General features: G+C 48.8%; 1 protein-coding gene across 1 annotated transcript in view; it reads right to left on the bottom strand.

Moving 5' to 3' along the window:
• The window catches only part of LOC147662925 (uncharacterized), a 468727-nt gene extending 452106 nt beyond the window's left edge, over positions 1–16621 (bottom strand). Inside the window, exons 1-2 of the mRNA XM_086950793.1 lie at positions 16463–16621; positions 16068–16228 (exon numbers count right to left, since the gene is read on the bottom strand). Of these exons, the coding sequence (XP_086806919.1) occupies positions 16068–16228; positions 16463–16621 (320 nt within the window). The remainder of the gene's footprint in view (positions 1–16067; positions 16229–16462) is intronic.
• Between the last annotated feature and the right edge of the window lie 1077 nt (positions 16622–17698).

Here is a 17698-nt window from a genome sequence, read left to right as displayed (position 1 = left end):
TGTTCTGAGCCCAACCGTTCTGTTAATTTAACCAATGGTATATCTACAAAGATGAAGCCACAGCAAGGGCAGAGTGGCACTAGGAGTAGGCCCATAGAGATAACTGAAGCAAGTGACATGAATCCTCACAATTCCTTGCACCTTCCACCTGAGGCCACTCCGTACACAGTGGTACTTGCTAATGTCCCAAAGCTCCCACCTGGCGCTCGGGAACACTGGTCGACGCTAAAAAATAAGGCTCTATATTTGTTGGGCAACAGGACAAGGATAAGAGATCATCTGTTTTCCGAGTTTAAAATGGTACATAGAATCCATTGGATTGGGAAGTCACGCGAGTCCCCATCAGGCGACTGCGTGGTCATTAGTTTCAGATCACAAACATTGGTTGAACAAATCCAGGAAACGACTGGGCAGTCTTTTTTTTTTTTTTTTTAACCTTTATTTCGAGAAAGTAATACAAATACAGACCTACAACCACAGGGGCCGGCCAGTAGCAGTAAATATCGAAATCAAAAATAGTACACAGCTCATCAGCCGACAACCCGGGGGTGCGGCAGCGATATAATATGCCCATACGATGTTCTTGTGCTGATAGGAGGATAAATGAAAGGTTTCACATTTTATATTTTTAAAAAAAAACAAACATAACAACAAAATTCCGAGGTAACATCTATAATGTATGTGACTGTCTCAGATAGCAGGGGGAGCAACCCAGCTAAAAAGGCTGATGTGAAAAAGGATATGGAAACACGAGGAGGGAAGGAAGGGGTCGAGAGCAAACAAGCAAGTAAAGTACAATTGGATATAGACGTATGGAATGCCCGGTCATGGGGACAGAGGAATATCATTGGTTTCTACAAAAGGGGGGGGTGCAAATCTCTCCACGATATGAGTTCCATTGACCCCATATCCTCCCCCATTTCTTGGGCCTTCCACGGGCGATGTACACAGTTTTTTCTCTAAACATGCACCAATCCATGTTTTCCTTCCAGGTTGAAACCAGAGGTGCCCTTTGAGACCCCCACAGCTGGGCTATGTCTCTTTTCGCTATCATGTTGCCGAGGGTGACCCATTGAGTCTGCGCTACGCTGTAATCATTCGGCTCCCAAACGTTCTACAGGCACCTTCTGGCCTCAGGCAATAACAAAACACCCGTAACCTCTTCCATAACCTCATGCACTCGTCTCCAGTACACCACTACGTCCGGACATTCCCACGAAATATGTAGAAAAGTAGCAAGCATACCGCAGCCGCGCCTACACAACCCATCCATAGAGTAACCCATACGCATCAGGCACGGACCCGTGACATACACGCGGTGTAAAATCTTCAATTGCACCAGCCGGAGACGCGCCGGAATCGCGACTTCCTTAGGGGATGATATCGCGGCCTGCCAATCTTCGTCATCCAGCTCCGGCCCGTCACCGGTCCAGGCCCCACGAAGCTGTACAAGAAGATCCGAGCAATCATTGATAAGCTTTTTATAAATGAGGGAGATGGTACTATCAGGGTCATACCCGTCAAGCACTCTGTCTTCCAGGGGAGAGGACTCTGGGATAGCGGTACCGGCCGGGAAGGCGGAGTCAAGTGCATGACGAACCTGCATATACCGGAAGTGCTCTCTATCGCCCAGTTTATACTCTTGTTGAAGTTCCACGAAGGTTTTGATCCTATCCTTGACCCAGAGGTCTCCTACCCTACTAATGCCAATAAGATCCCATTTGTCAAATCCCTTCGTCGTCCAAAGACAGCCCAGTCTCTCCGCCGCATAAAGTGGAGTGGCTCTGGTCAGCCTGTCTGTCCATCCCGTGGCAGCAGTCGCAGCGCCCCACACTCGTACTGCAACCCCAGTGGGACCGGTGAGATTTTTCCCCGCTGATCTAAAGTAGAGCGCCCTATTGTAGTCTCCTCCCGGCAGCTGCCATTTATCCATCTCGAATGCCGGATTTGGAACCGGACCATACATTGCGTGGTTGACCGCACTCAGGTGCGATGCCCAGTAGTACCGTTTTATATCGGGCAATGCTATGCAACCGTCGTACCAGAGCAAAGTCAATTTCGCCAGTGAAATGCGAGGTCACCCGCCCCATACCAGCTTCCTCTGGAGGCCCTCGATCTCCCGGAAATAACTAGCAGGCACCAAGTCAAGCGTGTTTTGGAGGGCGTACAGAAATCGAGGGAGGGACATCATCTTAAACAGGGCCGCTCTCCCAACCGGGGACAGCGGCAAACCGCACCACGCTGTGACGTCCGACCGAAGCCGGCGGAGTGGCGGAAGCAGATTCCTCTCATACCGTACGGCTGAGTCCAAGGAAATGTAAATCCCCAAGTATTTAAAGCCATCGCGCAATACCGGTATTGGACAGACATGGGGCAACAGGGGCAGTTCTTCAGTGAGCGGGTAAATGCAGGACTTAGCCCAATTGATGGCCAAACCCGAGTTCCTCCCAAAGGAGCGTAACACGTCGAACAACACTCCTAGTGACTTACGAGGGGAAGTAAGGTATAACAGAATACATCGCGTACAACGATATACGGTCCTCAAAGTCAGAGGACCAACTAATGCCTTTAAGCGATGGCTCCCACCTAAGCCATGCGGCAAGGGGCTCAAGAGCAAGCGCGAAGAGGAGCGGTGATAACGGGCAGCCCTGTCGTGTGCCTCTTCCTAGGACGAAAGGCTCCGAGGCCCTACCATTGACTACCACTTGGGCCAGTGGTTGTTCATAAAGAAGTCTGACCCAGCCAATAAAATTAGGACCAAAACCGAATTTTGCAAGGGCCGCCCACAAATACGGCCATTCGATCGTATCGAAGGCCATCGAGGCATCCAAAGAGACCAAGATGGCCGGCTCACAAAGTGACCCCGCCCTTGCCAGTACACCGTGAAGGCGGCGAAGATTGAGAGCCGTATTCCGATGAGGAATGAACCCGGACTGATCAGGGTGTATCAAATCACTGATCACCGTAATCAGACGATTCGCCAAAAGTTTCGCCAAAATTTTGGGCTCGACGTTCAGAAGCGAGATCGGCCTATATGACAAACATTGATCACGAGGCTTCCCGTCTTTGTGAATGACGACAATGGACGCCAATCTCTGATCCCGGGGAAGAACTCTGAGATCTTGCGATTCCAAAAACATTTGGCGAAGGTGTGGCGCCATCTTGTCTGGACACAATTTGTACAGCTCTATCAGGATACCATTCGGGCCGGAGGCCTTCTCTGAGCGAAGGGAGCGGACAGCAAGCGCTATTTCATCAGTAGAAAAATCCACCTCCACAAGCTTCCTATCTGACTCCGAAAGGCTAGGCAGCGCGATATCCCTAAGTAGCAAATGTGAATCCTCCTCCGGCCTGTCCGAGACCGGCGCGTAGACCTTCTGAAAGTGCTGAGCAAAAACCGCGACTATCTCATCAGGGTCCACAACCCGTTCACCGTCCTCTCTTATCACAACAGGCACCACACGATTCAACCTTTCTCTCTTATCCAACCACGCAATCAACTTCCCGGCCTTGTCACCAACATCATACAAACGCCCCTGCTGCTCACGACTCATCATCCTCGCCGCATCCGTCACCAGCGCTCTGTAATCGGCCTGTTTAAGGGCCAAAACATGCAAACCCTCGGGTGTAACCCCAGATTCCAACTCTTCTTCCAGAGCTGTGATTTCAGTCTCCAATCCCACCACTTCCTCATTCTTGCTTTTCCTCGCGCTGGCAATCAGGAACAGGGCTTGACCCCGGACAACCGTCTTATAGGCCTCCCACAGGGAAACTGAAGAGGACACAGACCCAACATTCTCCGCAAAGTAATGGTCCATACATTTGACCACTTCAGCCCTGGTTTTCGGATTGCGTAGGTGCCAGGGGTTAATTGGGGCAACCCGGCCGTCAGCTCCCAGTTGTACATCAATCGTGAGCCAGAGAGGAGAGTGATCCGAGATCCCCCGAGCGAGATGTCGAATTTCCCTCACAGAGACCATCAGCACCGCTAGCAACAGGATATAATCGAGCCTCGAGAGACTCCCATGCGCTCCCGACTAGAAGGTATATTGTGCCTGTCCAGGGTGCAGGTGCCTCCAGCAATCCACTAAACCCAGCGCATCCAGGAAGTTACTCATCCTTAACTGTGACCTCAAAAGAGTCCGGGGGGGGGTTACGATCCTCGCTACCACAAACAACTGAGTTAAAGTCCCCACCAACCACCAACATGCCCAGAGGGAAGTTCAATACCACTCTACCCAGATCAGAAAACATGATGGACTGTAAACCCGGTGGGACATACACAGAAAGAACAGAGATCGTCTTCCCCTCCCAGCGACCCGTAATGGCCGCGTATCGGCCTCTATCATCTAGCACAGTATCGTCTATCTCCAAGGGGAGGGAACTCCTGACTAGGTCACCCGCCCCCCTCGACCCAGTAGTGAATCCTGAATGTGCCACCAAACGGTATCCCCTTCTATTCAATGCCTGGCAAGCATTCTCTATCAGATGTGTCTCCTGCAGTAACACTATATCCGGTGAAAGACGTTTCAGAAACTGTAAAACAATCCCCCGCTTGATCCTATCACCCAGACCATTAACATTCCAACTCAGCACCCGCAGCCCCCTACCCCCCATTCCAAAAACGTGAGCTGTGCTCCCCCCATAAAGAAACAGGCACAGTGGACAGAGTGTGCAACGAAATAGAACCTCGGAATAAACAAAGAAACAAAAAGCCCCCCCCCCCCACCCTCAGGAAAACCCCAAGAACACACCCCCCCACCCTGCACCCCTGCGTTAGACCCGAAAGCCACCCCAACTTGCAGTGTGCCTGTCTCCCCATTAAACTAATCTACGAAAAGAGAGAGAAAGACCCCTTAGAGGAGGTAGAATCCCGAGCCCTCCCACCCCCGGGTAATCAACAGTTCATGCACATAAGAATAATCAAACCCCCGCTGTAAGTCCATATAGTTGGTACACAGGTAGGGACTTGTTCCACCCGGTCCTCCAGGCCACCTTCAGCTCCCTTTGATTGTTCCTGTCGATCACGGTGTGCCAGCAAAGTATCAAGCCAGTCACTGGCAACCTCCGGGCGATCAAAGAAGAGCGCACGCTCCTCGTATTCGATCCTCAAGCGAGCCGGGAAAAGCATGGCGTACTTTAGTCCCATGTCTCTGAGGCGCCTTTTCACCCCGGTGAAGCTCATGCGTTGTTTTTGCACCGCTTGCGTAAAGTCTGGATAAAAACTGATTGACGCATTGTCAAATTTAGTGGGTCCATTGGTGCGTGATGCTTGCAGGATAGCGTCTCTGTCCCGAAAGTTAAAGATCCTGGCTATACTAGGTCTTGGTGCTGCGCCCAGTTTAGGCCTACCACCTGGGAATCTGTGGGCACGCTCCACGGTGAAAAAGTTGCTGAGTCCCCTAGGCGCGAGATGATGCAGCACAATGTCCTCCACCAAAAGATCCGTAGAGAGCTCCGAGGAACTTTCCGGGACACCAATAATGCGAACGTTGTTGCGCCTGGCCCGGCTCTCAAAGTCATCCAGCCGACGGGCAAACAAGTCATTTGATAATCGGAGACTACGAACCTCCGCCTGTAGGTCAGAGACATCTGTTGTGAGACTTGCGGTCTTAATGCCCAGCGACTTGACCCGCTCGTTGGTCTTTGCGAGGTCCGTTCTGATAAGGTTGACTTCAATCGCCACAGTGTCTATCTTTGAAGCCAGGGTCTCATACTGCTGACCCATCGAGGTCTTCACACTGGCGATGGCGCCAATGACATCCCGCAATGTCAAGTCTTCCGTTGCAGGAGAGCTATCCCCAGTCTCATCCAAGACTTTACCCGCTCCACCAGGGGATCCCTTCGGGCGGGCGAAGCGATCAATAGTATTGGATTGGGCGACACCCCTTTGGAATGTGCCCCTGGTGGCCCGCTTCTCACTCTCCGACCTGCCCGCCATGTTGGGTGGCGAGCCCAGTCGGGCCGTTTGAGATCTGGTGAGAATGGCTCTCCGCAGAACCGACCTGTAAAGTCAGGGATGAGGGCGAAAGAAGGAGAGGCGCTGGGCCAGCAGCAGGGCACAGGCCAGCAGTCTCAACAGACAGCGAGTCGCAGTAGACGATGACCAAAAACGAAACCAAAAGTACCTCAGGGGCGACGGAAGGATCTCAATGACCGTTGTTGTTCAATTGCCACCTGGGTACTTCGAAGACTCGAGGCCGCGGAGATTCGTCGGTGTAGGCCACAAAGTTCCAAGATGCAGAGAGTCCGGTTCCCAGCGGCCAAATCAATTTTTAAAAAGAGATATCACGCCAGCAGGGCATCAGCTAGTAGAACCCGTCGTCAAAATCAGGATATGTGGCAGGATAAATGCGGGAGGTGGAAAGGGTCTCGGGAGCCCTGTGCTCAAGCGTCCATCTTGGATCCGCGCGTAGCTCCTCCCCCCGCTGGGCACTCTTTTAACATATCCTGGAAATGGCTGGGCACTCTTTTACCGAAGCAGATAATATAAAAATCCTTCCGTTCGATTTTTTCTACAAACCACAGAGCACATCTAGGTTCAATGAGTGGCGGGGACCCCGAAGAGTAGTTAATCAATTTGATTTTCCTGTACATACAAGCAGTGGCGTCACTAGGGTTGGTGTCACCCGGTGCGGGTAACTCATGGTGTCACCCCCCCCTCACGACTTACCGCATGGACCTCCCATAAAAGCAATTACTAATGCGTCTTTATTATTAAAGGAACACTTTTGTGAAAAATTTGAATAATGAAATACTGCGCAAAAAGCACTGTTTCTAAACTTATACCTTGCAGTTAGCATGCAATTCCTTAAAGATGGTTCATAATTCATTAAGGTATATTACAAGGATGGTAACCTGAGACCTATCTCACTCAAGAATGTCTGCAATGAAAGCAGTAACTCGCTGAGCTTCCTACGTAAAATACAAATCTGTGACCTGCATGGTGCATGCTTCACTTTGCAGCTGGGACATTAACTCTTTATACTTTGTATGAGTCAGGCCTGTAACTAGACTGCACACAGATCTCGACAGCAAGTGTATTCACCACCAAAGTTATCTTACAGCTACAATGATTTGGAATTTTTTGGGTACACAAAGATCTCTGCACCAGGTGTCTAATCCCAATAAACTATTTTAACGTGAAGTCTGCTCGAGAGAAAACAAAGTACAATTAGAAGAGGTATAATACTGCAATATATGGTAGACACTCAAGCACAAGAACAAACGTTACATAGGCAATGGTGGCACTTGTGCAAGTATCAAAAAACAAACAAAATGCCATTACCGCAGTCCCCAGGGCCTATCGTTACTGCCCAAGGAAGGAAGAAAGCTTTAGTCAGGTGCACTAGACCCGCCCAAAGAGGACAGTGTTTTTACTTAATCTGATTCATTTGTGTGCCACTGCACTGCCACATTTTTAACTTAGTTCATGATTCATATTAATTTATAAATAAATGATAACTGGATATTATTTCTCTCTCTCCGACTCCTCTGAGTCCGGACCCAGCAAGAAGAAGTCAGTGAGTCCCAAATTTGAAGGGGTGAGGCCAGGCTTTTGATTGTCCCTGTTGACAATTCAGTGTGACTGATGAATGCTAGGTGCAGAAACAGTGGCATTGCAAGCACTTTGGCCAACTGTGGCGGTCCCCTTGTTTGCTGTCCCACTGCGGCCGCACCAAAGAGCTGGGTGGGAGGGTGCTGGTAGGATTTTTTTTTGTTTGTTGCCCCTCTTGGGCAATTGAAAAGCAGGGGGGGCGATTGCCACACCGAGACGGCAGGTAAGAGTGGGGGGAGGCTGCCGCACCCAAAACTAATGCTGCACGGGGCGCCCCCCCCGCCCCCCTTGCTTTGGACTGTGCAGAAAGCTCCTCTTGTTGCCTTTGTTGTATGTACTCTAGTCTAGAGACTAACTTGCTGTGAGGCGCATCAATATACACAAAGAATATATCTGGAGTGCAAACTGGAAAGAATACTTGAAAAAGAACCCCCCCCCCCACAATCCAGTTCTGAAAATGTAGACAGTGGATCCATGTCCCCTGTCTGCTTTGGCTGAATATAATTGAGAGGCACCTGCACACCTGTTGTTCCTGTTCCAAGTTCTCTGTGACCAAGGAAGGGAGTGCTCCGCGTAGTACTGTAAGGTGTGCTGTGTAATCAGAGCTGGTGTGTGCCTGACAGATGGTTTCCAGAGGTGAGGGGACATTAACTAACGTTTTGTCTTGCTGAAAGAAGCTGTTCATCTGACCTGAAGTGCCTAAATTTACCCTGGCTGCTGCGATGGGAAAGGAGTCTTTCAACATAGCAGTAGTCATGACTGTCTATTAACAGTCAGAAAACGAGAGACCCCCAGAGCAGGCAGGAGAAGAAAGACGGAAAAGAGTAATCTGTTACCTTCAGTGGTGGGTGCCAGTCTCTCTGGTACTAGGGTTATGGGCCGGAATTGTGGATTTGCAGCTGAGCTTGACGCTGTGCCAAGAAAAGCAAATGTTGGCTGTGCTCACCGTTGTGCCAAAAAGTGCAGCGGCAGCTTACTGTGCCTCATGATGAAGAATTTGCCCATTTCGGCCCTTGATGCCATGATCAAGAAGTGTGCCAGCAACTGTCGATTGTCCTGCTGCGATCCTACATTTTAGGTGGTGTGGCCCACCTGCAGCCTATTGCCACATGACCTAGAAGCAAGGCAGAAGCTGAGTGGGATCTGACACATCCTCTGGAACCCCTGTGACTCTACACACCTGTGTTCATGACACAGGACCTCAGGCAGCCACCTGTGTCATCTCTACCAGGGACCTGCCTGGACTGACAAAGGATGCTCCAGTGAACAGTGCATGTCATCCCAGAAAAGGAGAGAGTGAAGATGCTTTGTACTGGTCTGCTGGTTCCTTGCTGCCTGTGTTTTGAAAAGGGAGTCCTGCAATTTGTGAGACTTTAAAGGGGCGTTGTACCAAACTGAGTGCTGGATATGATGAACAGGTGCAATCAGTACCTGAGCCTTGGTTTGTACTGTGTAGGCACTCAAACCCAAAAGGGAACCGTCCTAGCCTTACCAGAGGAGGGACACCTGTGTAAAAGGAAGAGGTACAAAGCGATACCAAAGGGGATGATGGAGGCTAGCTTGAATCCAGTGGCAAAGTGAGAAAGGGACCCCCGTCTGGGCATACCCTGCCAACTTAGGGCGAACAAAGCATGACCCAAAGGGGATGGTGGAAGGGGTAGGCAGCATCCAAAGGTGCAGTGGCCCTAGCACAAGACCCATAGCTTTGTTTGATAGAATTTTGTGAGTAGTCTTCCGTTTTAAGTATGTGTAAATAAGTGCTTTTCCTTTCTACTGTAAAGCACTGGGTTGGGCAATCTGGTATTGTGCTGCTGTTTGATTGCTTAACTCTGATCTTGGCGATACGAAAGGGGATGATGGACGGATTGTTTGAGCAAATCAAACACTCACCCCCAGTCAACTGATCTGGGTTTAATCCATCAACATTCTTTAGCTCACTACACCACCCGACTTCAGACATGGCCATATGCAAATCAGTCTGACCCTGTGCCTCATGGGAACAGTCCAGCCCGAACTGCCAAGCCATGTCTTTCCTGGACCGGAAACAAGCAAACTCTGATCTTGAGCACCAGGACACTACCTCCCTAAAAAGTCTGTCACTGCTCACCATGGCCACCACTGAAAGTTAAGGGTGAAGGGGTTGTTTTTGGCCCATTTTTAAATCCAACAGACTCACCCTGGGATATCAGAGTCAAAAGACCCCACCCCCCATAGCTCAGGCCCAGTTAGCCTCTGCTTGCCCTGTGGCCTCCTGAATGGGATCCGATGTAAAGGCACGGATTGCCCTTGGCACACTTACATAGCTTTGTAGACTTTTTGTAATGTGTTCATATAGCACAAAAATGACACCATTCAATGTATAAAGGAAGGAAGGGTTGGCATTTAAGAGAAAAAAAAAGGAAAAAAACGTAGTTAAGGGTAATGAGAACACGTATTTTATTTTACTTCCTTCAGTTTTACACAGTTGTAGAATTATGAGAAGTTGGAACTCAACACAGTTATACATGATTACCATAAAAATATAATGCATTTTACGCACACATCATTATTAGGTGTGAGACATTTTTGTGGGGACTACCAAAAAATGCCATTTTGACTTATGGCAAATACATTTTGTTTGCAGAAATGCACTCATTTGTCAGCATTCGGTGCTCCAGCTTAACACGCCTTCTAATTGCGCTATATAATTTACAAAGCGCTTCCTACCTCTCACGAGTACGCAGGCAGTGCGGTCATTTCCATGTGTTCCTCTGCAGACCGGGGGTGGGCCTTCTCCTTGGGGCAGAGTGTTTCCTCGCCACTGTACGCTCCCTAACCCTTTTAAGTTCTTACTCTCCTCAGAAAGTTGGCACCATAATGCTCCAGGGCGCGTGCACGCATTCGTAGCAGCGAACAAAGCGCTCCCTCGGCATGCACTGTAAACACATAAAGCCCTGCGAGCTGCGAAGAACAAGAAGGCACCGACGCAAACTCCATGAAGCACACAGGCACGGGCAAACTATTAGAAAGTCTCTTCAAAGTAAACAGACGTGCCGCGGGGAGACCTCTGAGCACGACGGCGCTCTCTATATCAACGGACAGAGATGGTGCCCGTGCCGTGGTGTGATGTCCTTGCCTCGGAATGAATTATTTCTTTATTCTAGTAGCACCACACAAGCACTCCCCTGCGCTGCCGTTGGCCTCGTCTCCTCCCTGGCGGGCGTTTGACCGCGCTAACGTATCGAAGCAGGAGCGCACACCCACGCGGAGGGGGCTGTCCCAGGGCCGTCATTGGTAGCGCTAAAGAGATTGACGGCCCTGGGACCCACAAACTGCGTACGCCACGCATACGCATTGCACCAGTGACCAGCATCATCACATGCATCTTGTGCGTGCGTGCGTGGCGACGTGCTGCTGCAGTAAGTAGCAGTATTTTAAATGTTTTAAAGCATGTGCGCAACTGTGCACAGCGCACCGTGCGCTTGCACTAAAGCAGCCCGTAACTTACTAGATTGGTGTCACCCCAGAGATGGGGTGACACCCGGTGCGGTCCGCACCCCCCGCACCCCCCTAGTGACGCCACTGCATACAAGCAACCGATTTGAAATCCTCACCTCTTTAGAAGAAGTCAATTTACTGGGAACAACTAATAACTCGCCACCACTAGTTTTAAAGGAACACATGGGTGAAGAGTTTGGGTCCTTCCACCTCAGTAGTGCTGTCTAAATTGGAGGAAGCCTTTCAGGGTTGCCAGGTTTGCAGTTCCATTAGTGCAGATGCGGGGTGTTCACCCCCGTTGAAAATTAGTCCTGGTGGCTTGGCGAATACAACTTCCAAAGATCAGTAGTATGTCCCCAAAGTATAACTAGCATTCCTAGCCATGGTTTACTGGAACAGGACCTGGTATATGATGTCGAGGTAACCAGTGGTCATGATAATTTCAGTAAAGGTCCTTTAAAAACACACATGACCATGGCTTCCTGGAACATCACAGGGTTATCATCAAAAACTACGTCTACAGACTGGACATCATTTATTGATGGTTTTGATGTTTGGTTGTTCCAAGAGACCTAGTCCCTGGAAAGAGTCTATCATCCTGGCATTCTAAATTTTTCAAAGGCTGCAATAGGAGGAAAGAGAGGAAGACCGATCGGTGGATTGACCTGCTGGGTTACACAGCAGGAGGGAATAAGGGTTGATGAAATATCTATAGACAGCCCGGATATTATGGCCATAAGAATCCGATCGAACCAAAGGTCTTGACATAATGATCATTAATGTTTATTCACGAGGACAGCCGGGTGGTAGGGGATCCGGTGTGGTTACTGCTCTTGATGGCTATTTGGATAACGTATGGGGTATCAGTAATTTGATCATAGCAGGAGATTTTAATTGTAGCTTTGAGCCCCTGGACCAGGAGGATGGAAAACAGTGAAGAGGAGGACGCACAATGGAACATCCCCCAATTAGAATTAGGTCCCATTAAAAAATGGACAGAGGCCGCATTACAACTGAAGGGCTTTTGTCTAGAAAAGGGTTTGAGGGCAGCAAACGGGAGGACACAGTCAGATAGGCAGGGTGCAAATACTTTTGACAACGGATTAAGGAGTAGCCGGATAGAATATATTCTAATTAAGGTAGAATTTTGGTCATCTGTCTTGGATATGGAGGTCCACAAGAGGACCGAAAGTGACCACAATCCTCTGGTTTTAAAACTACATGATGAAAGTTCTTGCTATTCAAACATCAGGAAAGTTGAGTATAGTACAGAAGAGGTCACATTAACTAACGATATGAGGAGAGTCCAGTGGGCAAGGATTGCAAAAAACGAGGAAGAATTGGCGCAGATGAGATACTTGATAATGGGCTCAATGACCAAACTACTTGACTGTGATTCACAGAAAGATGGCAATCTCATTATTCTCCATGTCCACGAAGAGTTATTTAAGGATCTAAAAAAGTTTTTTATTAAAAGAAGTATCCCTACTAAGAATAGGACTGTGAAGGTAGGCTCGGGGTACAACAGCTCATGTAGAAATGCTTACAAAATGTTACCTAGGGCCATTAGATCCAAAGATTTGGGTAACATTAGAAAGACCTGAGCAAACTATAAGAAAGCACAGTTGCTAGCGAAGAAGGAATGGGACGAAGACCGATGGCATGAATTACTGTTGGCATGTAGAGGGCGGAATATGACACAATTTTGGCAGTTAGTCAAATGGGGTAGTGGTGAACTGAAGCAAATACCAAACAGCCACGTTGCCCAAGTACAGTGGGTTGCACATTATGAGGCACAGTTTCAGACCTCTAATTGTAATGAAGAGATCCCCCAATGGCCACTACCTACTGAACCCCAGTGCTTTACTAGCTCAGAGGTTGAGTCTGTGTTAAAACTAATTCCGAGAGGTAGGGCCCCTGGTCCTGATTGCATACCCGCAGATTTGTTTATTAAGGAAAAAGAGTTTTGGATACCTTATATAAAATTACTGGCGAATGCCATAGCCAGTGGTGCCCCGATTCCTGATACCTGGTCAGGTGCTGAAATCCTACCGATATACAAGAAGGGTGATCGCTCACAACCAGGAAATTACAGGCCAATTAGCCTGATAGATTCTGTTCAGAAGATTGTAGCCAGATTAGTACTTGGCAGAATCCAGGCCTGGATAGTTGAAACAGACATCCTAACACCATTACAGGTGGGGTTTCGGCCACACACAAGTACCCTTGACCAGGTCTTTAGGTTTGTGCTAATATACTGGCGGTGGTTATCATAGGAGGGGGCACAATCTATGCGGCTTTCGTGGATCTAAAATCCGCATTTGACCTTGTTCCCCGTGTGAAAATGTGGAGTGATTTGGTGGAAATGGGGATGCTCCAGAATTGGTGGCCGTTCTAGTAAAACTACATAACTCAACCTATGCGCAGGTCCGCTGGGGTAAGCCAGGAGAAGTTACAGAGAGGTTTCCGGTGCCCAAGGGGGTACGTCAGCGGTGTGTACTAGCCCCCACTCTGTTTTCTCTATTCATAAACAGGGTGGATCAATATTTTATTGACCACCCCACTGATGCTCCAACATTAGCAGTTATGATAATACCCCTGCTCATGTTCGCGGACAACACCCTGATAATATCTAAGACAAGACAGGGGCTGCAGGCCACTCTGTCACGGTTTGAGGTGTGTTGCCGCGACCACGAGCTAAGGGTTAATGTGGAGAAAACAAAGTTCATGGTGCTTCGTAAATCCAAAGCCATCACCGGGAGAGTATACATGAATAATGAGCTTTTGGGCCAGACTGACGTATTCACCTATTTGGGTATTACACTAAGTAGAAAGATAAGCTGGAAACCCCAAGATGACATGTTGGCCCTAAAACATGTGCAATTAGCAGGTGCTCTGGTTAAAGAGCATAGGCTTTCCCAAACTAAGCCTATTGCCCCCGTTTTGCACATATATAATTCAAATATTTGCCTTGCAGTATTATACGGTGCGGAATTGTGGGGCTTTGATCATTTAACCCCCCTCGCAAAACAAGTTTGCTAGAACACTGGCTGGCCTTGCACAATCCTCCCCTCTAATGCCTCTTTTTTTAGATCTGGGCTGCCACAATATCGAGGATGCAGCACATTTTAGACCACTGGCATTCTGGAGGCGACTTTGGACTACCCCTGAGCTTTCTCTATACGCCAAAGCATTACTAGAAGTAAGGAGGCTGGGTCTACTACATGAGATCCCATGGCTGAACAATATCAAAAATCAAGTTGGCCGAAATGGGGATGAGCATCCTGTGGGAGGATCCAGATGTTACGGCATTTCCCCTTAAGAAGATCTACAAGGCAGCTTATTGGGATATGGTTAAAATTAAGAAGTTCTCATCCATTACAAGGCCAACACTGTCTAGGTAATTCCTAGAAGTAAAAGATAAGGTTAAATTGGAAGCCTATTTGGACCTCATTTGTAGGCCACTTGATCGGAAACTTTACCATCAGTTCAGAGTAGGTTCTCTACCAGTAAGAGTGTTTACAAGTAGATGGCTCTCATCAGTATGTGATAAATGTATCTTTTGCCATGTCCATATTGAGACCATAGCCCACATTTTATTTGTCTGTCCAGCTTACCATCTTCCTAGGACAAAATAGCTTAAACCTGTTTGTATGGTCTTGGGTATAAGGACCGCAAAGGAAGCTTTAAGGAGTCTTGGGTCAGATACCACAGACCTTATTGTAAATGGTATGGCAACATTTTTGAGTTGGGAGTGGGCCATTGGAGCCAAGAAAATGGGGGTAGAGTAACCCTTACTGCAAAGAGGGACCATATACTAATCTTAACATTTTTTGATTTTCTGCTGAAATAAGATCTTTCTAAAAATTGTGGTATCTTGGTTCTAGCCTATGTGATATGATAATTGTTGAATGTCATGTTACATCTTAATAACTAATTTTAGTATTGACTATGTATAATCATGTGTTTTAATAACAGGTATATATTTATTGACTATTTTATGAAGAACTATGATCATTGTTGGTTTTATTGTTTAATGTTTATTGGAAAAATGCTAAGGGATTAAAGATCTTTTTTTATATATTTTTAATACTGAGTTATCCTGTCTTTTATGATTGAATGATCGAAATAAAGACCATATTGAATTGAATTGAATACATACATACCTATTTGATGCAGGAAGAAGAATCAAAGAATCGAAAATAAAACGAAAGACTATTAAAAAAAATCACCACAAAAAAAAATACAGTTTTAAAATGTATAAGTGGTTGTTTGCAAAAACAGTTGGCAGGTGGAGGTTAGGGTCACAAAGAAGGCCAAGCCTTGTGGCCAACCACTGCTGCTTAGCAGTGGTTAGCAGTTTACAGAGGGCTGCCAAAGGCTGCGTACAGCAAGAGTTGACTACCCATTGTGGGACAACTATAAGGCTGGGCACAAGGTCTGGCCATTAGGAACACCACATATTTGTTTATATCCACCCAGAGATTTCAGTTATTGAAAGCATCTAAAATCTCTGTGTGAAACTTGAGGAGAAATGAGGATTAGAGAGGGAATCAGACCTGGGTTTAGTGATTTCCCTGGTAATTCCACATTTCTAGGAGACCACCAGGTTCTAACTTGTAATCCATTGGTACCTTCAGTTCTTCAGAGTTACCTGTACCCCTCGTACTAGTAACTTTGGGGGTCCTAAGGTTACTGGGAAGATTACTGGACCACTTAAAACGAGGGCCATAGTTCCAGTATGCACTCCCTGTCCCAAGCATAGGGCTTGATTAGAAGATTCCTGATATTCGGTGTGGGGATATCGAGGAGGAAGGGGCTAGAACTGGTTTCCAGAGTAGTCTGTATTATCCAATCCCCGTGTGTTGAGCTCTGTGCAGGGGAGGAGTGAGCACACATTCCCAGGTACTATCTTTGGACCAGGGCTGTCATACATTGGGAGGGCATAAGGGGAAACATAGGAGGAGTTCTGGGCCTTGGGGGCAGCCTAGTATGTTTCCCCCGTGTGGGTGCAGGCGAGATTGAGCCTTACCTGCCCCACATCTCAGACTCTGGCCCAAGGCACACCTGCATATCTACCCAGTCTTGCTGCTTAGTGATGGGCTCAAGGATGGTGGGCGGCCCATGGAAGGTCTGAGCCTGCTTGGGGAAGAACACTGTATGCTCTCCCAGCAGCGCTACTGGGATGGCAGGCTAAGAATTACCAGGTTTAGTGTTTGTGGACTTGGGATTACTGGGTTGTAAATTTGCAAACACTGTAACTCCACACCTGAAGACACTGGTCCCTCTTGATGGCTACTGCCGGAATTTCATTTGGAGCTACCACTTCCAGAGGTATTACACCATGTGTACTCAATGCCATAATGCCAAACTAACCTTAGCCCTGATCTTTCTTGATAAGCCACAATGGTGATAAGTTAAGCAAACCTGTTCTAGCCTTATAGCAACAACTGGTACTGCCTTGCGCAGGGCATGCTCCGTCGTGGGGTGAAGGGCCTCTTCACCATACGCACGGGCGACTGCGTGAGTTCTGCGCAGGCACGGCGGACTTCGGCCGGGTGGCTTTTGGCCGTGACTCTTGGGCATCGGTACGAAGGGCGCACACGGGTTCTTCTTTGATGGTGGCGGCTGGTTTAGGGTCCATGTGTGCTGCCCTGGCTTTCGACAGTTCTTTGGAGCGGCCGAGTATCAAAATGTCCCTCATTGGCATGTTGTGTTCCTGCAGGACCCGTTTGCGCAGTTTTGATGAGGCGCAGCCTTGAATTAACTGGGAACAGACCTAGTCGTCCTCGTCTGGGAGGGTGCAGGTGCTCGCTAGTTCTTTCAGTCTGGCATAGAACACGTCCACAGACTCATGCGGGAGCTGGCGAGCCTGGCGGGGCAGGAAACTCTCATAGTTGTGGCTGGCGAATGGCTCGAAGTAGGCTGTAATGGCGTTGCGCATCGTGGCGTAGTTCCTGGGGGGGCTGGCCTCCGTTACCCGTTTGGAGATCTTGTGGATGTTCCCCCCGCCTAGATGGATAAGCATGGGCATCCTTCGTGGAGCTGCGATGTCTGCGGCATCAAAAAAATACTCCAGGCGCTCAACCCAGGCCTTCCAGCGTGCTGCTTGGGAGGGTGGGGGCCCAGTGATGGTGAAGGGCTAGAGCGGGGGAACTGTAGCCATGCTGGCATGGGCATGGGCATGGGCATAGCAGGGGTGGCCAAACTGGCGGCGGGATGCTCACCGGTAGCTTCAGTGGATGTACTCAAGGCTGAATAGGCCCTGTGCGGCGGCAGATGGGGGCTGAAGCAGGTATGTAGCACTGAGGAGTATCTGGTGGGCGTGTACAACCACAGTGTGGGCGCAGTGCGGGTGGGGGCTCGCCTGAGCCAGACGGAATCTTGCTGTGCCACTGGATGCGGGCGCACTGTGACCCAGTGCCTCGTGGCACAGAGTGCAGGCTTGCAGACAGGCTCTAGCTGGCAGTGATGTAGGCAGTGGGGCAGGGCCCAGCACGTGCTCCTGCGAGGTGTGTGCTGCTCCAAGGGCACTCGGGTTGTGAGTGGTCAGCGTGCAACAGCGCTCTCAACTGCTCAGGTTGTATGCTATCTTCTCCAGAGCGGAAGGCCGGGCAGCAGGCAGGTGCCGTGGCAGGTGGCAAACGCGCATGCGCGGCCGAC

The sequence above is a fragment of the Lissotriton vulgaris genome, unplaced genomic scaffold (genome assembly GCF_964263255.1).
Source record: "Lissotriton vulgaris unplaced genomic scaffold, aLisVul1.2 SCAFFOLD_919, whole genome shotgun sequence".
Taxonomy (NCBI): Eukaryota; Metazoa; Chordata; class Amphibia; order Caudata; family Salamandridae; genus Lissotriton; species Lissotriton vulgaris.
This window is presented reverse-complemented; position numbering and strand designations above follow the sequence as displayed.